This window comes from Macaca thibetana, chromosome 2, assembly GCF_024542745.1.
Source record: "Macaca thibetana thibetana isolate TM-01 chromosome 2, ASM2454274v1, whole genome shotgun sequence".
Lineage (NCBI taxonomy): Eukaryota > Metazoa > Chordata > Mammalia > Primates > Cercopithecidae > Macaca > Macaca thibetana.
The window spans coordinates 18,292,199-18,317,475 of NC_065579.1; the positions used below are offsets into that span (position 1 = coordinate 18,292,199).

The 25,277-nt window shown below is 35.7% G+C and overlaps 1 protein-coding gene across 17 annotated transcripts in view; it reads right to left on the bottom strand.

The window, feature by feature from the left end:
- Positions 1-25,277, bottom strand: part of RBMS3 (RNA binding motif single stranded interacting protein 3) — a 1,212,964-nt gene that overhangs the window by 123,351 nt on the left and 1,064,336 nt on the right. For all 17 annotated transcript variants that reach the window (XM_050779422.1, XM_050779425.1, XM_050779420.1 and 14 more), the window contains 2 exons: positions 13,922-13,968; positions 714-810 (listed from right to left, as the gene is read on the bottom strand). In XM_050779422.1, coding sequence (XP_050635379.1) covers positions 714-810; positions 13,922-13,968 — 144 coding nt within the window. The remainder of the gene's footprint in view (positions 1-713; positions 811-13,921; positions 13,969-25,277) is intronic.

A 25,277-nucleotide genomic window follows, 5' to 3' on the forward strand; every position in this document is an offset into this window, starting at 1 on the left:
ACATACGTAATAACTCAGAGGAATAAAATAAAGTATATTGTTTGAGGGAGAAATGTGACTATTTTAATCCACCTATGTACTTGGAATTAACTGGCTAGAATATCTAGTTGATGACACACATTGAGTCTCAGACTTTCCAGCATTTCAACATGCGGAACCCCTGAGGTCTCTTTTGGTCTCTCTTGAACTGAGAATGAAATAACAGCAGGGAATAGGAACAACTTTTTACCACTTTGATAATTTCTTCTGTTTCTTGGGAAGTAGGATTTAACATCTATCTATGGAGCTTTACCAGGACAACCATGACAAAATGAGATGACAGTGACAAAATATCCTGGAGTGAGTGAAGGAATTGCTAGAAATGTGCTTTTAGAAAAGACACAATAGGGAACATGAACAACCAAAATAACAGACAACAAACAAAATAATTTCCCAGTGGTGACAGAGCTGTATTAAGGTTGGTTGGAAAGTAGCATAATCATGAAAACTCAGCAGGAAGAATGAAAAGCATACTGGATTTTATTATCCAGTGAATTGATGCAAACAGGCTCTTGAAAGTATAGACTAACTCATAACTTGAGTATTATTACATTAAGATGTGATTAAAGTGTATGAGAAATGTTTTCTTTTCATTCTACTGTGTCCTTTTTGCCTCTAAATAGTGTATTACTGCAAGAAAGATATCTCCTAAGGTGCAGGTAAATCGGACATACCTGGTATGTGGAGACAGGGGAAGCAGCAATGAATGGCGTGATAGATGTCTGTGGAATCATGCGGTTGGTTGCAATACTGTACGGTGAAGAATAAAATCTGCAAACAGAAAACAAAAAAAAAGAAGATTCACGAAGTTGCTACATGCCTGGCCTCTAATCAAATGCTCTCAAGTACCTATGGGAAAGACATATTTCCACCCGCATGTTTTTCCACCAACCATTAACAGGAATGTCCAGATTTACACTATTTGAATCCACTAAGAGAAATAAGTAGCTCTGAATGAAATGACTTGGAGTCATCTTATAAAATTAGCCGCACAAAATCTTCCTTATGCCAGGTAAGTTTAATACTGTCTCCAAACCAGCAGGAGGAGAGAAGCTGAGTGTTGTTTAAAAGGCTTTGAAAGAAAGTCAAAATGAAAGCACCAAGCTTTACAAAAGTGACTGATGTTACAGATACAGGAACTGCATCTGTGTCTTCAGTCAGGAAATAAAGACCAGTTCCTAGAAAGTTATGGATATTTTGTGTTAGGCATAGGTCCATGCCCTCATGCAGAAAATACTTTCTCCATGAAAAGAGAAGTGACAGGACAATTGGAATTGAGGTTGGAATAGGAATGCTTTCTGGATTACATCAAGGCACTGGCAGAGACACTGAAGACTATATGATACGCTCCTATAGACTCTGTAAAAACATTGAATGTTCTAGTACTCCAGAGCCCTTCACTGAACGATTGTAGAATGCTACAAGATCAGGAATTCACAAATCAGAGGAGGGATGATTCTTCTGGAGACCTATTAAAGGGTAGCTTTTGGATATGAAAATCAGTGAAATGTCCATTTCTGCCATACTATACTGTCGAGTCCATGAGTTATTGAATGCTCAAATCCTTCAGCAGAATTTTAAATTGTGTTTCCCCCGTGTCTTACTGGTAAGTGAAAGGCTAGAGTGACCAGTCACAGAACAGACAAAACCAGGTTGCCTGAGATGGAGTATGTCAGCGATGTGAGGATAGGTTGGAAAAATGCATGTGAGAAATAACGGTATAATTCTTTCACTTTATTGTACTTTCAGCAAAACTCAATTAGTATGGTTTATTTTTCTAATAGTATGACTGAGCTTGGAATCTGTGAGACAAAGATTTCATCCAACCTCAGGGGTCACTGATATTTTAAATAGAGATTTTCATGAGTTGCCTTTCTAAGAAAGCATCCCACGAGACTCCCATTAAATATGGGAGGACTTGAATTCAAGGTTGTCAGGATTCAAGGAATAAATTCTTTAAGCTTATTTTGTATAAAAGTCTTCAAGCAAAGATATAGTCTTAAATGTACTTAAATTATAGTCTTAAATGTACTTTAACTCTTAACAATGATTTGATAAGATCATACTCTTTTGGGTAAAAAACATAGTGTAGATGAAAAAAATTATCCCATCATACATTACATTCTTACTATCCATACTCACCAGACCCATAAATTTATAGTTGTGATGTTTAAAAGAAGCCACTGACTATACACCTGATAGAATGACAAAAAGAGATAATGCAAAGTTTTTTTGCTTTTAAAGACAATACTAACAGCTGACAAGGATGCAGAGAAAGTGGAATTCTCATTCAATGTTACTGGGAAAGCAAAACATTACACCCATTTTGGAAAACAGCTTTGCAGTTTCTTTTAAAACTGATCATATACATTCCCTATGGCCCAGCAGTCCCATTTCTCCATACTAACCAAAATTAAATAAAAATTTTGTTTATGGAAAAACTTTAATCCAAATGTTTATAGAGACTATTCATGCTTGCCCCAAACTGGAAACAACCCAAATGTCCTTCCTCTGAATTAATAATCAAATTGTGGCACATCCATACAATGGAACACAACTTAGTAATAAAAGGAAAATAACTACTGAAACATTCACCGTGAGGAATCTCAAGTAAATTTTGCTAAATGGAAGAAGTCAGACTCAAAGGGGTATATACTATGTGATTTCATTTATATCACACTAGGGAAAAGGCAAAAATATAGAGGGGTGGAGGAAGGGGTTGATTCCAAATGAGCACGAGGGAATTTGAGGAGGGGAGATACCTGTTCTACATCTTGATTGTGGTGGTGGTTACATGATTGTATGTATTTGTCAGAATCATCGAACTGTACACTAAAGAGAGTGAATATACTGTATGTAAATTATATCTAATAAATCTGATTTTTTTAAAAAGAATTACTATGTAAGAAAACACTCATCTTTTCATTTTAAAAAATTATTCAACATTTACTATATCTAACAAAGATGGGTAAGATTGTAAAATATCCCTCTGAGTTTCTTTATTTAGTCACTTAAATTGTACCATATTTAGGTATTAATCAGCCTAAAGCTCTCCATAGACTTTCCATTGCCATGAAAACAAATGTTCAGTCCTTGCACTGGCTAGCACAATCAGGCTATTGCCTACTTCTCTGATATTGTTTTCTTAGCCTTTTCTCCGTAGCTGACTAGGATTCAACCAAACTACTTTCTGTCCTGTGATCTCATCATTCTCACTGTCGTCTCTACACTGAACTTGCAGTTCTTTCTACCTAAAATGCTCGCTTCTTCAACATTTTATAAGGCTGTCTCTTTTTCATTTCTGGTCTCACTCCACTGTCCCTTTTTCAGAGAGGATTATAGCTAAATTAGCAACTGCCATGTCTACCCCAATTGTTTTCTATCCCCTTCTCCTGATTTATTTGTATAGTTCTCTTATCACTATCTGAAGTGGTAATTTAAAAAATTCTTTTTATATATTATGGACTGAATGTTTGTGATCCCCTAAATTTACATACTGAAGCTCTAACTCCTTCTGTGGCTGTATTTGAAGATGGGGTGTCTAAGGAAGTAATTGGGGTTAAATGAGGAGATAAGGGTGGAGCCTTAATGAAATAGAATTAGTGTTCTTTTAAGAGGATACATCAGACAGCTCACTCAGGCTCTCTCACATGCACACACTGAGGAAAGGCCATGTAAGGACATAACAAGCCCCGGGAGTTTGAGACCAGTGTGAGCAACATGGTGAGACCCCGTCTCTACAAAAATACAAAAATTAGTTGGGCGTGGTGGTGCATATCTGTATTCCCTTCTACTTGGGAGGTGAAGTGGGAAGATAATTTAAGTTCAGAAGATCGAAGCTGCAGTGAGCCGTGATTGTGCTATCACACTCCAGCCTGGACAAAAGTGAGATCTTTTCTCAAAAAACAAACAAACAAACAAACAAAAAAGATGGCAGCCATCTACAATCCAGGAGAAGAGAGCCCTTACCAGAATCAGCTACACTGATCTTGAATTTCTACCATTCAGAACTGAGGAAAGATAAATTTTTGTTGTTTAAGCCACCAAATCAATCAAGCCACTTTGTTATGGCAGCCTGAACTGACAAATACAATGTATTGACTATTTCTCATTCTAGAATGTCAGGTCCAAGGGGGCTGAGTGTATATCAGTATGGTTGCCTAGAACAGAGCCTGGGAGATAGTAGATACTTGGTAACTCTACGTTGAATGAATGAATAAATGCAGAGCAGCTTGTGGAATTCAGCAGTGATTATCATACAGGAAGGGCAATGCCATGGTGGCGGGACCATAGGAGAAAGGTCCCTGAAAGAGGTAGGAAGCTGAGGAATGACAGCCCGGAGAAGATGGTCCAACACCATGTATTAAATGCTAAGAGGAAGCTTAAATAATGTACCTACTTTCTAAGCATGCAGGGGCATTAGAAACTAGAAAAAAAACAAAAACAAAAAAACAAACAGTCCTTTTCTATGAAAATCACGGTTTGCATTTGAAAATTCTTCTAAGTCTTCTCCTTGACAATCTTATTTGTGAGGCACTGAACAGCATTTGAGGCTCATAATGACACGTGAGGCATCCAAGGCCACTCAACAAACAGCCCTCCTTATACACCGTGCAGTGGTTTAACTTCTGGTAGAAATCCAGGTTCAGCCTCTTGTACAGACAAAGCAAACCACACGTTACATTTTAGCATGGCTGGTCTATTTTGTAAAATGCGCCAATTGGAGTATTAAAAATGAAAGCAATAAAGATTGGATTGACAGGCAAAGTTTACAGGAAATTCTGTGGGGAAAACAGAGAACAGAAACATAAAGAAAGCAGCCAAGTAAACTGATACTAGCAAAAGGAACCCTTGGGGGAAAATTTAATGCATTTTTGTTCTATCTGCTCTAATCCTATCCATCAAACAAGAATTACATTTCATACTTCCCAGCAAATTCCAATACTGCCACTCAACTCAGAGAGTCATTTAGAATTGAAAATGTTCTGGGAAGAACGGACTCGGCATGCCGTCTTGATCTCCTAATTCTAGTATTCTGAAATAAGCTCTTCTCAAGTCCAACTATACACCCTGTTTAAACCATGACAGGAGAGGCTACCATTGCATCTGAGGCTTAGAGGTACCATATCTAAAGAAAATACACGAGGCCAGACTCTAAGGAGGGAACTACAGAATGTGTTTCCAAATCTCTCAGCTTTTTCTCAGTCCCTGCCATGGTCAGGGTTTGAAAACATTTTCACACAGGCATCACATTAAAAAAATAAATAAAAATAAATAAATACTTCAAGCAGAGATGTTATGCTATTGGGGAACTTTCTAGGCAGAATAACAAAATGAGGTAATTCAAAACATGTGAATTAATGTTTTTGTATTTGGTAATATATGCACTATTCATTACGCCTTGCAAATGTTACAGAAAATGGGAATGAGTTGTTTAACAAGTTATTTTCCTGGTAAAAGTTTACTTCTTCACGAAGATTCACATGGCATTATGTATATACCAAGTGCCTCTTTTACACTTAACCCACTGGTTCTAAGCTACAGGTGATTTTGCTCTCCAGCAGACATTTGGCAATGTCTGGAGACATTTTTTGTTGTCACAACTGGAGCAGAGTGGGGAGCTACTGGCATCTAGTGAATAAAGGCCTGGGATGCTGCTACACATGCTACAATGCATAGAACAGCTCCTACGGCAAACATTTTCTAGTCCTGAATGGCAGTAACATCAAGATTGCGATACCCTGCTTAAGCACATGAGCATGAGCTAGTTACTTCTGGGGAGGTTTCTTTTACATGAGCAAAAGATTAAATACCAAAGTGGATAAGAGACGTAAACTAAGTATGATCCACGGAAGTCTAAGCTAGTCTTTGAAAAACTTAATATTTTCAAGGAATGCAAAGAATTACTTGGTTCTTTGGCATTAAAGGCAAGTGTCCTCCAGAAATCCAGAAAATGCAAATCTAGGTCACTAATAGGACATTATTTTGCCTGCAGAAAAGTCATCTTCAGGGGATTTGGCAGTCAGTAGCAATATGGTAAAATCTTACTTCACTGACAATAAAAATAACATGAATACATCAATAACCCCAGGGTAGATTTTTTTTTTTTTTTTTTTACTGTACAAAAAACAAATCCTATTTATGCATTGAAATAAACAGCACTGGCTTGTGTTTCATGTCCACAGGCAATATTGTTAGGGCTAGAACCATGAATACTATCCTCAGGGTAACATAATAGTACAAGATTAATAAGTTATTGGTCATTTTTATTGTCATACCAACGTATCCTTCACATTAGATTCCTTTCCTAGTATAATAAGATAAGGTTTCCATATTGCTTAATATCAAATGCCCATATAAAGCAGCCAGCAAACCAATGCTGTACAAAACATTCTTTTTCACATCTCCCCCAAGAATATATTGTATTCAAATAAAACAATCCAAGAGGCTTTTACACAGCAGCTCTCAATGAAAAGGGCACAGGAAAGATGAGATTTTGAATATGGGAGGGAATATTTCCCACTCCCCTGTTCATCTTTGAAAGGATGGAATTTCATATTGGATTGCTAAAAGAGTAATAGGGCAATAGTGAAAACAAATTACAGAGTTTTACCAGATAGTTCTAAGAGAATGCACATTTTTGTTCTTGTAAGTTAGCCTATAGTAAAAAGTGCTAAGATTTTTACTTTTCTGTTGTGACTCAGACACTTCTTCACTCTACCCTTCAGAGTCCTAGATAAAAGTGATATTAATCTAATTTTTTAAGTGATAACTTGGATAGATTCAGGCAGATGACAGAACTGACATTTTCTACTGCCTAAAATGCAAACAGCACAGATTCACCATAGTGTAGTTATGAAATGTTTGTTCTTCCTTACCTAACAATCAAGCTAACTTCGGGAGTCTTTATTTCAGTTTCATGTTTCTGTATTAATGTGAAGGTTATGAGATTCAGGCCATGTAACTCTTTACATAATTTAACCTATAGCTACAACTCAGACACATACTTGCTTAAGGTACTCAAAAATCCCTATGGCTTAGTTTACAGCTAGAGGATTCCATAGGATCACAAAATACGTCGGTCAGCTAGGATGTGGCACCTCTCCAAGAGGAAAAGCTCATGTCAGTGCACTATCAAGAAGCCTTCCCAATTCCTCTTCAGAACACAATTGCCTTTCCTGCACGGTCCTATGGAAATAATTTGCTTTTTCTTTTTGAAAAAATATAAAAAGGCAAACATTAAAAGACAAGTTTCCCTCTCACCCTATTTCCCACTACTCCGTTGGCCCTCCCCAGATAATCACCATCATGCTTTCTTGTGTACTCCTTCAGAAACATTTTATACATACAAAAGTTAATATAGACATATATCTTATAGTACTTTGTGCTTTAATCATAATAGTTTTGCATTCTGTCTGATAGTAGACTTGTATATATGTCCATTGTTCCTAATATGATGTGAAAATTTTCTTTTATCTAATTTTAAACTGTAGTATAGATAGAAAGTTGAAAAAAATGTGTTAAGCTTATTGAACTCAAGTGAATCAGCATTAAGCAATTTTGAACAATATTAACTGGATTGGAATAAGTTTCAACTACATCTTTGGATACCCTGTGTTCTATGTAAAATGGGACCAGGCTCTTCTCTACAGTAATATTTACCTTTCTGTTAAGTTACTTATCTCTAAGTTAGATTTGCTGGCTAAATTGAATACAGCAATGGGAATGAGGAATAATATACTTTATTATGGACACTTATGTTAGGCTCCTTGGTATGCTAACTAAGTTGTTTAAATCAGCTTCCACATCTCTAAGAGGCATGTCCCAATGTTAACTCAAGAAACAGTATGTTGAGAAACTATTTGTGTGACATCTCACACGCATAGAAATGTTGGTTCTACTGGTGTCCTACTATTGGGAATGTTACCATATAAAGGTAATGAAACCAAAGATAAGCAAAACCCTTTAAAAATAATTTCTATAATGAAGTATCAAATAAATAAGATTAATTAGCTACAATTCTCCTATTTCTTTAATTTCTGAATTAAACTTTCTATGTTCTTATTGCCAACAACACAATGGATAGCCAAGGCTTCCAAAATTCCATTCTTCACTCAAGACAGAGAAACTCATGGGCAGTTTGGCTGCTTTGGGTGAAACTAGAGGTAATATTTTAGGAGAATTAGGTTAATATGTTATATGGGGAAAGACTGACTTGATGGCTGGGGATGAAGATGGTTTCCCTGAGGTCAACTTCCTGGAGCCAAGCAGATGTCATCTGTCACATTTCCTAGTCCTGATTTAGCATTCACAATACTGAGTTAAACAGTCTATGAAAATGAATAAGATATGGTGCCTATCTTCACTGAGTTATATTCTAGCAGAGAACTATTATAGATGTGGGTATCAAGAACTACATAATAAAAAAGACTAATTGTCAAACCTATCATGGTAATGCCAAACATAGGGCAACAATAATGTCAACATTTACATTGATCATTATCTTGTACCACACCAGGTTCCTTTAATCTTTACAAAGCTTTATGAAAAGGTGCTGATATTATTATCTTTATTTCACAGAGGAAGAAACTAAAGTATGGACAATGGATCCATGATCACACATCTGGTAAATGACAGAGTTTGAATGCATCCCTGGGCAGGATGATTCTGAAGTTTTCACTCTTAACCGTTGCTTAAACTGTTTTTCTTATGACGAATAGCATAACTAGTTCTGCCTGGTATGATTTAATGATGTTCTTGAAATGAAGACAGTACTTTAAAAAAGTGTATTATACTTTTTTTAAAAAGTATGTTATTATGTAGTTACTGATACCCATATCTATATGGTGTGTGTAAATGTGTATGTGTGTGGTGGTGGGGTCATGGAGAGTGAGTTTTACCATATGGGAACTCAGGCAGAGAGAATTCCACGTTCAACAAGACACAGAGGTACAAAGTAGCATGGGATGTTCCAAGAATCAGTTCAGTGGCAGTAACCAAATTATGAAGTTCTACTTGTACTATCTGGGGGAGTTTGAGTGTTGTTCTGTAGTTAGTAAAGGCCACGTAATACTCTAAGCCAAGTAGGCAGGTGATTTCTGTAGTTACATTTGCTTAAAAATTATTCAAAAATCAATGTGAAAATTGTTTGTTGGGGGAGGTATGTTAAAGGGAGTAAAAAGCTTAGTATAGGTAGGAAATGGTAATTGAAGAAATTCAACCAGTGGCAGGGAGGAAGGGCTGGGTTGAGAATACACATCAGATATAGATTGCACAAATCTTAATGACTAGTTTTATTGTGAAGAATGTAGGATAAGAAAGAGCCCGGAGGAGTGGAGATCATACCCTAATGGCTTTAGAGAGAATTTAAAACAAAGGAAAACAAAACTTGATATGTGTGTTTTGTATGAATTTGTGTAGTTTGTATTACAATATATTGAAGAGGATAATGATCTCAGTTTGGGACAAAGACATAGTAGCAATACCTAGTAAGCTAAAACCACAGGTCATTGATCTCTGAAGCTAGTTACACACTTGACGTATAGACTCGGGAGTCTTACTTTCCTGAACGCAAGAGAGGTAGACGAGAGCAACTAGAAGAAAGAAGGTGAGAAGAGACCAAACCCTGAGTAAGATTAGTAAAAGTGGGTAGGAATATTTGTTGCACAGGAAGTACTGAAGAGAGGGACTGGTGCGATCATTAGCAGCAAGACAAGAAAATAAAGTGAGGAAAGATAATATGCCTACTTTCAATGGACTAAAATTATTTATTATATGATATTAGATATATGAGATTAGATAATATAATATGAGATAATATAATAGTATATAAAATCTCTTGATTTGGATATCTTCAGCAGCTTAACTGTTTGTTTCTTGAGGAAAATAATATTCATTGTTGTAAATATCTAAGTGGGTAATGGCAGAGGGCGAACCATTTTTGCAACTCTTCAAATAGTTTAAAGGATACAATGTTATAGTGTTAATGTAAGGTATAGAGACATTTCATATTTCAGGTGATTTAAGGTTGACAGATGTACCTGTAGCAACCCCAATAGGATCCAGGGGTGGTAACCTGAAATGTCAGGTGGAGACTTTGAGGAAAAAAGAGAAATGTTCACTGTGTTCTAGGCTGTCCTCGCTGCCTTGAACATTGCACTGCCCAAAGTTCACTTTGGATTTCTCAGATTAGGAGTTGAAACCTCGATTTATTTTCTATTGTCGATTTGTAATAATTAAAGGTTTTTGGAAAATTATGTCTTTGGAGAATTTTAAACTGTTCATTAGAGAATGATTGATTAAAGTCATGCATAAGAAATTATCATTCCCTAACTTCAGTTCTACATTTACCACTGACTCTTGATCTTTTTTTGTCTTAACGAATCTTAGTTTGTCTTAGTGAGACTTCGTGAGTCTTAGTGAGACATTAATCAGGCATGTTTGAAATTGAGCATATCATCTACATTAGTCCATTTTCATACCGCTATAAAGAACCGCCTGAGACTGGGTAATTTATAAAGGAAAGAGGTTTAATCGACTCACAGTTCAGCACGGCTGGAGAGGCCTCAGGAAATGTACAATCATGGCAGAAGGGGAAGGGGAAGCAAGACAACTTATCCACAAAGCAGCAGGAAGGGATGAGTGCCAAGCAAAGGGGGATGAGCCTCTTATAAAACCATCAGATCTTGTGAGAACTCACTATCATGAGAATAGCATGGGGGAAACCACCCTCATGATTCAATTACCTCCACCTGGTTTCTCTCTTGATACATGGGGATTATGAAGATGACAATTCAATATGAGATTTGGGTGGGGACATAAAGCCTAACCATATCATCATCTATCTTCACTTTATTTCCTTGTCTTTCTGCTGATAGTACAGGTTCACTTTTGTTTCTCTCTTTTGCATTCAAATATAACATCCAGTTTAGTTGGTCATTACATGTTGTCAGGGCTCAGCTCAAGGCATCACTTGTTTAGAGAAGTTTTTAACCACTCAAGCAAGACTAGACCATTCATAACACCCTACAATTCACCACTGGGTGTTTATGGTATATAAGTAATAAAATACTTTTAACGTTGATTTCCTTTGCTACAATGTAGATGAGTAAAGACTGGTTGTGTCTTATTCACCAGTATGTCCCCAGCCCTTGATGGATAACCCTGAATGTAGGATTGTTTGGTGGCCACTTGCTTAATGCATGATTGGAAAGTTTCTTCAGGTTGTCTCTCCTTTTGGTTTCTTTCTTCCATTCATACATGGGCCACTCTAGAACAAACTCTTACACTTCTATAACTGGACTATTTTAATATCCTCTTAATGATGCTTCCTACTAAGAGGATTTTCCTGCTCCAATATAGTCTTCATTATTTATATCGCACCACTCTGTTGCTAAAAAAGAAACAATAATTACTTCCCAGGCTTAGGAAGTAAAAACCAAATACTTGAACTTCCAAATCTGGCACCAAAAAAACGCTCTAAACTTATAAAACTCCTTCACAAGAAACTTTCACCCCAGTAAAACTTGTTGGATTGTTAATCTCTACAAACTCCACTTCCCTTCATACCAGTCCACTTTCTCAATAAGCATTTTTCCTTATGTCTATCCTTGATAAACTAAGTCATCCTGGATAACCTATGTCAAATCTCATTGCTTCCCTATAGCCTTCCCTTTGTCCTAGCTGGACAAAGACAGCAGGCTCTATTTGTGTTACAGACTGGCATTTGATTCCCAGCTCTGCCTCGGACTACATGGCCTCATTTTCTTATCTGAAAGTGGGATATTAACACTCACCCAAAAGGAATATGATATAAATAAATGAAATAATTCATATAAGGTATTTTGATATGACTTTTTGATTTTGCTTCAGAATCATCCAGTTGTAAAATACATTTTGGGGCAACTGAACAAAGTTGAAAAATAATCTGGATAATAGATGATATTTTGAAATTACTACTGATTTCATTTTATGTGACAATATTTTTATTACGTGACTAAAGTCTTTAGTTTTGAAGACGTAGGAAGTTAGAAATATTATGTTTAAATTTTACTGTGATATGATCCAGCAAAAAGTATCAATATTTCTAATTAAAAATGCTTAACATCATTTTAATTTAATAATTGACTACATAATTGTGTATAAAAGTTAATTGTTATTTTATTTATATCCTTAACAATCTAAGCTTTATAAATGCAAAAACAAGTTATGTCTGGGTCACTGCTGCATCTCCAATCCTTGGCACAGAGCCTTGGGCAACAAGATACTTTTTACAAGTAGATACATAGATAAATACTATAGACAGGTAGATATGTAGATATATACATAATACATACTATAGATAGGTAGATACATATGTATATATAACACACACCTGCATACATATGCATGCATGTAAAATATTCTAAAATATGAATACTTATTGAATCTAATTAGTGGGCATACAGGTATTTTTTGAACTATTGTTTCTATTTTCCTTTGTATAAATTTCCAATATAAATTTCTAATTGTAATCACATGTATTCATTTGAAACTATATGCCACTAAATTACAAATATAAAGTACTTTGCACATAATATGTGTTCAATAAATGTCATTCCTTTCCATTATAACATCTGTTTTCAGTCACTATCACACTATAGAATGCCTTATTTTTTACTTTCTGAGTTCATTATTTATCTCCAACTATATAATATAATTCTAGAGGACTTTCTTCTCCATATCTTTACTTCTTTCTACACACCAAGTTTATAGCACCTTGTTGGAAATAAGTAAATGCCTATTGGATATATGAAAAGGTATCCTTAATTTTCACTTCTAGAGGGAAATTTTAATCAACTCAAGGACAAAGGACTATACTCCTACCCTAGTCTACCATTAATTTTTACTTTTTCATGGATGAGTAGACTGTGAGCCTCTTGAAGGAAAGGGTCTCATATCATACATGTTTTTTAATCTATAGAACATAGTATTGTGCCTGGGATACTTACTGGGTGTTTGTTGAATGACTGGATGTATGACTGCCTGAATGAATAATATAAGAATAAGAGGTAATTATTTAAATACTTTCAATATTGCACAGATTTTCTTTAGAGGCAATTCACAAAATAGAAAATGAAGTTTAATTCATTCTACCCTCTATGCTGATCTTCAATGAAGTCTTCATACCGAGAATGAAAGACAGACTACTGAAAGCCATGGAGATACCAAAATAAAAGACAGTGAAAAGAAATAAGCAAACAACCAAAAAATAATTATTGGCAAATACAAGACAGCCTAAGCAAAGATATTAGGAAGTAAGAAGAAAGTTTCAACGAAAGATATTTAGAAGTCACACAATTTTAGAGATGCCACACCATGTAGTTTCACACTTCTTTTTCAGAGGAGGAAGTTTAAGCTATATGACTTGTTCTAAGTAGGTGGATACAAATTTCCAGATTCTTATTAAAATGAAGATGCAGTCACCTGAGTTACTAACTTGACTTTCCTCCATTATCATTTCCCTGATCACTAGAAAGAAAGAATAAATTGACTTGGGCACACAACAAAAAGTGTTTGAAAGCTAACTCTAGAGTTATTATTCTCTCTGTCTAGCTTAACCTGTTCTCCAAAGACAGAGAAAGAGGGAGGGAGACAGAGAGGAAGGGAGGGAAGGAGAGAGAGACAGAACAGGGTTTAATGTGGGCAGAGGCATTGTGAGAATGGGAGATCAGAAAAAATTATACGAGGAAAAAAATTACAATGATGAAAAATGCTTGGTTTAAAGTTTGTGTTTAAGGATGTAAAACAAAAGCAAAACGAATTTGAACATTTTTCTTTGGTGTTGATTCAGAGCTCAAAAATCTATTCACAATTAAAACAGAGAAAAATGTGATCTACTTACCCATTCTGTATGGCAGCTGTGGGGTCATAGGTCAAAGCCATGCCAGCCTATATATAGGACAAAGAGGGAAGAAAACAAATCTTAACGTTTTTATTGTGGTGCCCAAAACATTTAGTACACACAAAGACTCTTATCATTACTTTCCATGATTTAAGTTTGTTTTCTTCTATATATATCTCTATCCTTACTGCCAAGACTAGCATTTTTACTATCCACAAACCAGAATATACCAGTGAGTTGGGAGTTTATGTTATATATTCAGACATACCAAGAAACAATGCAGCTTGGATGATTTCCATTTTTATTTCTTAAAACATCCACTGTCTAACCTCACTTTCTTATAATTTCACACTATTGTCAAGAACACCTATTGTACGTCTCATGGCATGATAAAAAAGTAAGAACGAATCCTGCAGTTAGGATAAAAATAAAAGCTACTTAAAATGCATTCAATCTTAAAGAAGGAAATGTTTAAAAAAGTATTTATTTAAAAATAGACCATATGCCTAAAGGGTGTGTAGGTAATGACTCCAGAGTGCTTGTTCGATATATTGCTATTTCTTATCTTAACAAGAGTGATAGAAAGGGGAGGTCATTTACATACGATGAAAATTCTAGAACACATGGCTAATAAGGAGGTAGTTTTGTTTTGTTTTTAGGAATAAGACCACCTCAGAAAAAGTACACTTCTCTATAACTGGACATAGTTTCTGAAAAGAATATAATCTTCATGAGTGCTGATTCACAGTCTACCTTGTTCCTTCATGTACATCATCACATTTGATCCTCACAACAATCCTATGAAGTAGGCAAGAGGAGTATTTTCTCCATTTTATAGATGAAGACACTGAAGCTTGGAAAGGTCAAGTGACTTGCTCAAGGTCACATATTTGGAGGCAGAACCAGATTTCAACCCAAGTCTTCTGATATGGGCTCCTTTCCATTCCTTGGCTATGACATTGGCCCAATAATTAAATTAGACTTGAGTATCATATCCAACAATATGGGGACAGTTTCTCTGTGGCCATATGTGCATGCTATCCTTTGTTTACCAGGACTGTCAACATGGTTAATACTTACAAAGCTTACAATGTTGAATGGAACTTAAAACTGTCCAGGTTACCTTTAGGGTGGATTTTTTTTTTCTTTTTTCAAATTTAAAACTGAATTAGATCAACATCAATGTCCTGGCTTTGATAGTGTACTATAATTACTTAAAATATAAGAATTGGGAGAAACTTAGCAAAAGGTAAACAGGATATCACTGTACATTTATTTTGTAACTTCTGGTGAGTCTATAAATTCTCCAAAATAAAAAGTTAGAAAAAAAGTGGATGAGCTATGAAGACTTTTGTAAAGGATAAGAAACCATAGACATTTTAAAGAAAACAAAATACCTTTCCTGTTTGAGTTTTTTTTTTTTTTTTTTATTTTTCCATTGTGGTTGAGGATAGTTTTCTTGTTGGGCTCATTGAATTCTTCAAATTTAGCTTATAAATGACATGAAAATTCTCAATCTTCTAACAGAAGGCCTGATGTACAGTATAGCCTGCTGTTTTCAGCTTAGATTGCATGCATTCTTTCCATAAATAATAAATTTTAAATTATTATGAAGATTGGTATAAGGAACAAAAGTGTAGAGCCGTATATGAACGGAATTGGTATAAAGGGATTGGTATAAATTGAAACAGAGTTCGCAAACAGAATTGAAATGACTGTCAGAAGTTAACAGAGGTGCACCGAGAACACATGTTTAATGATAACTGCGTGACCTCTTTAAATTTAAGAATCTCATTCATGTTAAAGAAATATGCAACTGATAATATGACAAGCTGGAGGACTGAGAAATGAGAAGAGAATACAACAATAGAAATGAAAAAAGGGATTTTGGTTTTTGGAAGAGGCAAAAAGATAGTGGTGTGAAGATGAACAGCGATTCTAAATTTAAATTCTTCCCAGGGATGAAGCCTCTGCCACATGACCGGCTCGAGGTTGGCCATAGGCTGAACACAGAATGGAGCTGTCCAGGGCTTAGCTGAAACTCTCTGGTCTCAGGAACTGGAAAGGGCAGTTGTAAAAGCTGTCCATTTGGAATTAGATTTCCCTCTTAGGAACACTAAGTTTCTCTCCCCTAATTTATCCAAGATGTGGCACTGCAGGTAGAATAAAACAGGTGGGCTTTATATTCAATAGAGATATTATTAGTGAATGAGAGATTTAGGATGATAGTCGTATCTTCAGTCTACTAATTATCTCAAATCATTTAAGTCCTGGGGACTTATAGGAAGCCTTCCCTAGTCAACTGCACATTTACTTCTTTTTCCTTGTACTTATTTTCCTACGGTGCTCAGAGAGACCAATGCTATCCAGCCCCTCCTGAATTATGTACTGTCTTGAACATTCACTTTTTATGTCATGCTTATTTGTTCTGGCCACTTAAGAACTTTTTCTTGCATTTTACTTGAATTCCTCATAGATTCTAGCTAACCAAACAATTCTAGCTAGGAATACAGTAATTATCAATAAACTGTCTTTATTCAACACACATTTGTTAAGGAAAAAATCCTACGTTGACCTCTTTCTTCATCTTAAACCCCCATCCTATCTTTCAGAAGATGGAAAGGAATTGACATCAGTAGGTTGCAGTGGAAATCATATGTTTTGAAATCAGACAGACCTGAATTCAAGTTCTAGCTCTGTTACCTTGCAACAGTGTGACTTTGGGCAAATTATTTAACCTATTTGAGCCTCAGTTTCCTCAACTGTTAAACAGTTTAATAATACCTACCTCAACAGATTGTTGTGAAATTTAAAAGAGATTATGTTTGTAAAGCGCCCAGCACAGTGCCTGGAGACAAGACACATACGTAAATATTATAATACAAAGCAATATGTGCCATATGCTTTATGAGTGGTATGGATGGGGTGCAGATGAGAGAGGCTGGGGGTGAACAGATAAGGCATGTAGAGAAGTACAGGTGAGCAGAACCTAAAAGATGAGGAGTATTTCCACAGATGGAGATGAGAAGTCAAGGCCAGCTCAGCCAAAAGAAATACTATGAAAAAAAGTATATAAATAAAAATGGAAAGGTGAGTGAGCTATTTTCAGTAGAACATGTGGAGGGGAGAGTGGGAAATAAGACTCCAAAGGTAAGGACGGAGGATCTTGATTGCCCAGCTCCTCTTGCGGAGCGACTGAGTATTTTTGAGCAGGGATGTTATATACTCAAAGAGTGATTGGGGAACAGGAGTTAGCATGAGCGCCCTGGAAAACACAGGGTAAATCCAGAGGAATGAGCAACTAGAGTAGGTACCTTGGGAGAGAAAGGTGGGAAGAATCTAAGGTGAGATTTTCATTGCAAAAGGGTAGGGAATGACCACAAGATTCACCTACTTCATGATTTTGCCTAGGGACAGTCCTGTCTCTGAGTACCTTTGGCAAGAGGAGACAACAAGAGATAGTGTCAGGTCATATGCATTTGGAACATTGTGGGTAACAGCAAGGCATGAGTTAAACAAAGGGTTGTTTGAACTTAACCCATTGGCTGAATATAATAGCACAATAACTAACACTTGGATACACCTGGTTTCCACTTCATGTGTAACAGATTGTTGAGTCATAATTCTAATATGGTCTTAATGCAAATTTTGCATTCAATTTCCTTTTGTCTCTTTCCACAAAAGAAAAAAGGAAATCGATTTTGCTGCTCTGTCAAGCTACCTTTATACTAAGCTAGAACCATGAAATCATCATTATATAATCACTAAATATTATGGCATGTTTACAAACTCAAGAGTCACACAAAAAGTAAAATACCTTGGAACAAAATGAAAATGTCACACCACGTATGTAGAAAAGTGATGCTTAATCATGTCACTTACTTTTAAAAAGGAGTTATTAGATTCAGAAATATTTTCCATGTTTCAGGTACATTATTTGTATATTGGAGACATTCATAGTTTATTTAAAATAAAATGGGGCATTTTTGTCATTTTCAACAACAGTTAAGTTTTAATTTAGTATTTCAGCCATATTAGGACATTTCTAGGTCTTCCAGACAGGATTTTTACTATGGGACCTAAATATTTTAGAAGACAATATTTTCAATGGTATATTGCAATAAATAGGGGATTTTTACTTTTAACAAATACATCTTTATTTTTAATAAATTCACTGAGACAAATCAGTTGACTTAGGAGATAGCTATTTGATATTCATAACTGTAAATGATTAGGTTATATCAGGAGGTAATAATGATGGAAATACTGCTCAAAGAGTACACATTAGGGACCAGGCATTGCTACTTCAGAAAGATTCCCTAGACTGCAATGCTTAGTCTTACTTGAGGAGCAGAGAATCATTGACGATAACAAAGCCAATATGATGATGGCCTGAATGACTTTTTTTTTTTTTTTTAACCATTGTTGAAAGTATTTTTAGACTGCAAAATAAATGGGGATCAAAAAATTGGGAGCAGCAAAATTTATACAAACCGATACAGACTGCAGTTCCTGGACAAATAAAACATTGATATTTTAGCCTAATATTTCTCCTTTTCTGAAGGTCTGGCCTCATACATAATTGGGTAAATTACAAACAAATAATTATAAAGATTTCTCATCTTGTACAATCAGAATTAAAACAACACTTTAATAAATGTATAGAAAATGTTGAATATTTTATTAAATATTGTATACTGAATTAGCACAAGTTGAGTTCAAGAAGCTAATAAAAACAAATATAATATTGTTTTCTGGATGTTATATTTAAAGTGTTTATTTCTTGCAGTGAATTTTGACAATATTTACAACTGTTCACCGGTTATGATTAAAATTCAATAAAAATAAGTTGATTAAAAATTATGTATAAAAAGGGGCTTAACATTATGACTTATAAACAGCTAGGTACTGCTGCTGAAGTAAAATTTCACTTAACTTTGCTCATATTTATTTGATAGTATTTCTATTTAGAAAGCTTTAGTGAACAAGTCATGATACAAAATTATGTGTATAATATGTATTGAAAGCAAATATTTTAAAGATTGCTGACTAGAAATAAAACTAAAAATGAATTTCAACAAGATGTTAAAATACTGGGGTATATAACTATAACATGTATGGTTTTTTTTTCCTTTAATGCATTGTTTTGACTTGTTTTTATTTTTGCTTTAAATATTTTAGAGACAGGGTCTCACTCTGTGTTGCTCAGGTTGGAGTACAATATAGCTCACTGTAACTTCAAACTCCTGGGCTCTAGCAATCCTCCCGCCTCAGCCTCCTCAGTAGCTGGGACTAGAGGTGTGCACCATTAATCCCAGCTAATTTTATTAAAAAATTTTTTTTTGTAGATATGGGGTATCACTGTGTTACTCAACTTGTTTTCAAATTCCTGGCCTCAAGTAATCCTCCCGCCTTTGCCTCCCAAAGCACTGGAATTACAGGCATGACTTTTGAGTTTTAAAAGTTGTATGTAATAATATTTCCATAATGTGGGGTGAGGGAATCCTTTAATTTATAATATGTGTTCTATGACTTGTCTTAAAATTTTTAAGAGGAAAAAAGGGCATATCATTTATGAAAGTAATATAGGTCGGAGGCCTGATTCAGAAGTAAGCTTGAAAATGTCAGGGTGCATTTAGCTTTGCTGGGTCAGTTGAATACAGAAGTAGGAAGGAATGGGATTGCTACAACCAGAAGGGTCAAGGTGAGAAAGGGAAGGAGGTCAGTAATAAGGAAAGAAAATTCTGGGGAAATGATACAGTGTTTCTAGTAGTGGAAACCAGTAAGAATTCAGAAATTCAAATGGCTACACAATGGCTGAGAAATTGAGGGTCTCATATGTGATACTAAAAGTGTATATGTCTAAGATATTCAGAGAAACCAATAAAAATCATCAATGATCAGAAACCTACTAGATCATGGGTCTCCAACCCTGGAGCCGCAAACTAGTAGCCATCCGTGGCCTGTTAGGAACCGGGCTGCACAGCAGGAAGTGAGCAGCAGGCAAGCAAGCATTACCGCCTGAGATCCGCTTCCTGTCATTTCAGAGGGGCATTCGATTCTCATTGGATTGGGAACCCTATTGTGAACTGCACATTACGGGGATATAGGTTGCATACTTCTTTTGAGAATCTAACTAATGCCTGATGATCTGAGGTGGAAGAGTTTCATCCTGAAACCATCCCCCTCCCCAACACCCCTGTCAATGGAAAAATTGTCTTCTACAAAACCAGTCCCTAATGCCTAAAATGATGAGGACCACTTTACTAGATGGCCAACATTAATTGGTCAGAGAAAGAGTTTTTAACTTTCTTCCTGTTAAGGGAGAAACTAATCTTGGAAAAAATATGCCCAGAGCAAAACTGAGGGCAATTTATTAGTTCAGTTGCTGAAAGGGGATATGAGCAGATCACCTTCTGACCTTCATCAGAGTCAAGTGGTAGAATTTTACTGGGGAACAACTCTGGCACAGTCAGGGAACTACTGAATGGTTTGTTTCTACCAGGAGAGGCAGTCAACCATGTACAGTAGTTATCTACTCTCACCTGCTAAAGGGATGCTCCTTAGGCTACTGTACAGTTATTTGCTCTCTTGAAGAGAAGATGAACCACAAATAAGATCATAAATAGAGCAATTCCCAAGGTCTATGCAGTCTGAGGTAAGAGGTAAGTAAAATATGGGCTAATGGTTCCATAAAAGGTTCTAACCAACCTGTGAAATGGCCCACACTATACTCTTTAATTTTCATAATTTCTGAATCCAAGGAATACTTTGATTCCAAATAATAATTACATTCATTTGCATCATCTGATGAGTGTATATTTCTGCTTTGGTTTCTGTGATCCTCTCCCCTTATTTTGTTCTGACCTCTCAGAAAGCAATTTCTTCTTTACTGTTACTTGACCCAACTGCTTATGAGATGCCAGAGTGCTCAGGGCCAGGGTTTTATCTCTCTCCTTTACTGCAATACAGTGGTGACATTCACTTTCTTATCCCAACTATTATTTATTTCCTGGTGATTCCCAAATGTTTGTCTCAAACTCAAGTTTCTATCCTGAATTCCAGAAACATATCATCAAGTTTAACTAGTAAGTTCAATGCATGATTACTGTCTTCTTACAAGTTATGATTTCTTGTTTGGGTGTTTATGAATATATTTTGGTATAACATCTTATCCTATATTCGCTTAAAACCTCTTTCCAATCCATCAGTCACACCACTGTGTTACAAGAATTGCTCTTGAGAGAGGCAAATCTGACCACATTATGGTCCTCCTTTCAGCAGCATCCTATTACTTTGAGATAAAATCTGGCCCACAGAAATCTCATGATCAAGTGCCTTTGTACCTATTGGTCTCCACATCTTTTATTTTTTCACCTCTAGACTTCACCCTTTACCAAACTTAGACATACATTCACCTTGCCCTGGAGCATTACCCTTGGACCTTTGCAAGGGTGGTTTTTGGCTGCAAACTTTCCATCACTGTCTGTGGGAATATTTCTATTCTATTCTTTCAGCTTCAGACAAGATATCATAGACTCTTAAAGCCAGCTGTTTCTCCAGGTGGCATTAAAGGCATTAACTATTGCCTTTGTCCTGCTCCCACGACCCAGTGTGGAAGCTAATATGACCATGCTTTGCCATGTGTGTCTCCCAACTAGTCACACTCATCTTGATATCTCCTCTTTCTAGCCCAGTGTTTGGGACATTGCAGAGGCTCCATACATGTTAGTTAAATGAATTAATACATGAATAAATCACCTAAAGAAATGTTTGCATTTGAACTTTAAATTTTTATTTGAAAATAGTTTAAACTTTTTTTCCATTTTGTTAGTAAAATTTACTTTGGAAAAGCTTCAGTTGGACTCAGCTGAACATTTAAAGATAATTTTTTCAGCCTTTGATTGGTCAAAGAGATAGGAGGAAGCGAGTTTAGTACAGAAATTGCTAAGAGACCTTCCTGATGATGTGGGCTCAAACCAAATTACAGGCGGGAACCTAGGAGGAATTAGAAGAAGCTGAAAACCTGGAGGCCCTTCTTCATGAAATTACTGGCCTAGAATCAGGATAAGAGAAAACCTGTTAAAAGTCACTTTGACAGCTTCAATAAGTTTTACAAAAATCAATCAAATACCATGCAGGGAATTTATCACTTTAAATTCAGCAAAACGGTCAGAGAACAGAGAAAATTAACTTCTTTATGTTTGAGAAAAGAACATCAAAGGAGTCTTAATATTGTTATTTACATGCACTATGTCATCACAATCTTTCTTCTTTTTGGCTTTTGCTAACATAGTACTATCAGGCAGAATTTTTCCCTATATAGCAATCAAGAAGGACAAGATAGGAAGATGCCATCAGAACTAATACTGGAAGCCTGAGAAAGCCTATGGCACAGAAAATGCTAGGCTAAAGAAGAAGCAGAAGAAAAGTGTAATATGATATAGTCAGCTACAGGTCTCAGAATCTTGGAGAAAAAATGTTTTAATCTGAGTTTGTCATTAAAACCAAAGTTAAATTAATTAATTGATGCCATAAAAAGACAAGACAGTGTTATCACATTTTATGTAGGTTCACCTGTTTTTATCTCAATTTAAATGGCTGAATTTCATAGATTCCAAGACACAGGTTTTATTTTTTTTCACATTTTAATATCTCTGAAGTTGGGATTTACATGATAATTGATAGCATTTTATAGTATGTCAAGTTCCTTTTCTTTTATTAGTGGTATTGAAAGTAATATTTCGTCTTTAATCAATGGTGTCTTATAGTCAATGATGTCGTACCTATACTGTGAAATCCCACCATAATATGGTTAAGTAGGATGAAAAATATACAATGTTGAGACTGCTACTAAGCTGAGTCTGTGTGGCTAGACAGAGGAAAGTTCCAGGAATTTGGCTAATTGACCCATATTCTTCCAGGTTCCAGTTATAGGTTGATGTTACCTGGAGGTTGTAAACTGTTGCTTAAACATTGATGGGGATAATTCTGAATCTTGTGGCAGGATGGGATGGCCAGGACACTACCAACAACTCCAGAAATCTACCAGTTGGTAGGTGCCACATATAGTTGTCTTGATCCGTGGAGAATGGGTCAGGAGGCCCAATCAGGGTACAAAGATATTTATCGTCAACTTTTCCACTTGTAATTGCTTGCTGTAATCTTCCCAGCCTTAAGCCCTTCCTAAATTTCCCACTGCTAACCCTGCCCAAGAACATAAGTATGTTATACTACTCTATTCCTTGAGAACATAGGCTAGGCAGAGGACTGAAGCTCATCACCAATTACATTAATCCAAACTTACACTATTACAGGGATTTACATGACTTACTTTTTATCCTTAGCGATCATAGGTTAGTAAATATTGGGCCTAGTACCTTTAAAATAAAACACTTAACTAAATAAGAAAGTTTTCATGCTGAGTTACTGAGAATTCAAGTTCTTGTGCCAAAAGAAAGAATTATTTTAAGATTAGAAGGTCCATTAACCTGGAGCTTGCTCTCTAAATTGCAGATAAGGCATATAAAATAAATACAACCATATCTGGTGTGCTAAGTACGAAAACCAACTTGCAAGTGCTAACATGTATCATAATGGCAAAAAACTCTTTTCAAGATCACATATGTAAAAAATCTCCTTCAGTTTAAGGTTAAAAAGACCATTTGCAGAACCTGGCAATGTTGGTAGATATATCTTGATTTTTTTCAAGGTCATCTTAAACAAAAATTGGGACAACTAATTGCCAAGCACTGTGATATAAACAAATAAAATAGTGATAAACTATGTAGATAATGCTCTTACCTTGGAAAATGGTCTAAAATGTTCTGAGCCTAGATAGTATTACCACATTTTCCAAATAATTCTTTAGATATACCATTTTCTAGGAATTGTGCTTCAGTTTCTCCTTATTTTTATCTCTAGTGGTTTAATTCTATGTCTCCGAAATATCAAGATTCCACTGTTCAGTATTGTAAAATTCAATTGCACCCCATATGCCTTCAAAGCTAATAGAAATGTTGTGTTCCCAGACTGCATTGTCAAGTTTTCATATTTATAAGAAGAATGCTGACTGGTGACTGGTCAAGTATTTAATGAGCTGGATGAACCATTAAGAGCAGATTCAACTAAAGACAAAGGGGCTATTTTACTGAGTGTGTCTTCTGTCCCTCACTTCTAAGAATGTCCCAAATCACATACTTTACATTAGCATTAGTAACAGCTAGTGACAGACAAAAAAAAAAAAAAAAAAAAAAAAAAAAAAGAAAGCCATGATCAAGTAGGCTTCATTGCTGGCATGCAGGGTTGGTTCAACATATGAAAACTAACAAGTGCAATTAATCACATAAACAGAACTAAAGACAAAAAACACTTGATTATCTCAAATGATGCAGAAAAGAATTTCAATAAATTTCAACATCCTTTCATCTTAAAAACTCTCATTAAACAAGGTTTTGAAGGAACATAGCCCAAAATAATAAGAGTCATCTATGAAAAACCCATAGTCAACATCATACTGAATGGGCAAAAGCTGGAGGCATTCTTATTAAAAACCAGTACCAGACAAGGATGCCCTCTCTCAGTGCTTCTATTCAACACAGTATTGGAAGTCCTAGTCAGATCAATCAGGCAAGAGAAATAAATAAAGGACATCCAAATAGGAAGAGAAGTCAAACTATCCCTGTTTGCAGACAACATGATTCTACATCTAAAATATCCCATAGTCTCAGCCCAAAAGCTCCTTCAGCTGATAAACAACTTCAGCAGAGTTTCAGGATACAAAATCAATGTACAAAAATTACTAGCATTCCTATACAGCAATCGCAGCCAAGTCGAGAGCCAAATCAGGAAGGCAATCCCATTCACGATTGCCACAAAAAGAATAAAATACCTAGAAATACAGCTAAGTAGGGAGGTGAAGGATCTTTACGATGGAAATTACAAAACACTATGCAAATAAATCACAGAAGACACAAACAGATAGAAAAATATCCCATGTTCATGGATAGGAAGACTCAATATCATTAAAAGCAATTTCAATGCTATTCCTATCAAGCTACTAATGACATTATTCACAGAACTAGAAAAAGAAAAACTATTTTAAAATTCGTATGAAACAAAAAAAGAGCCTGAATAGCCAAGGAAATCGTATAGCCAAGGAAATCGTAAGCAAGAAGAACAAAGTTAGAAGCATCATGTTACCTGACTTCAAACTACACTACAGGGCTATAGTAACCAAAACAGCATGATGCTGCTAGAAAAACACGCACATAGACCAATGGAACAGAATAGAGAGCCCAGAAACAAGCCCAGAAACAAGGTCGCATACCTATGACCATTTGATCTTCAGCAAAGC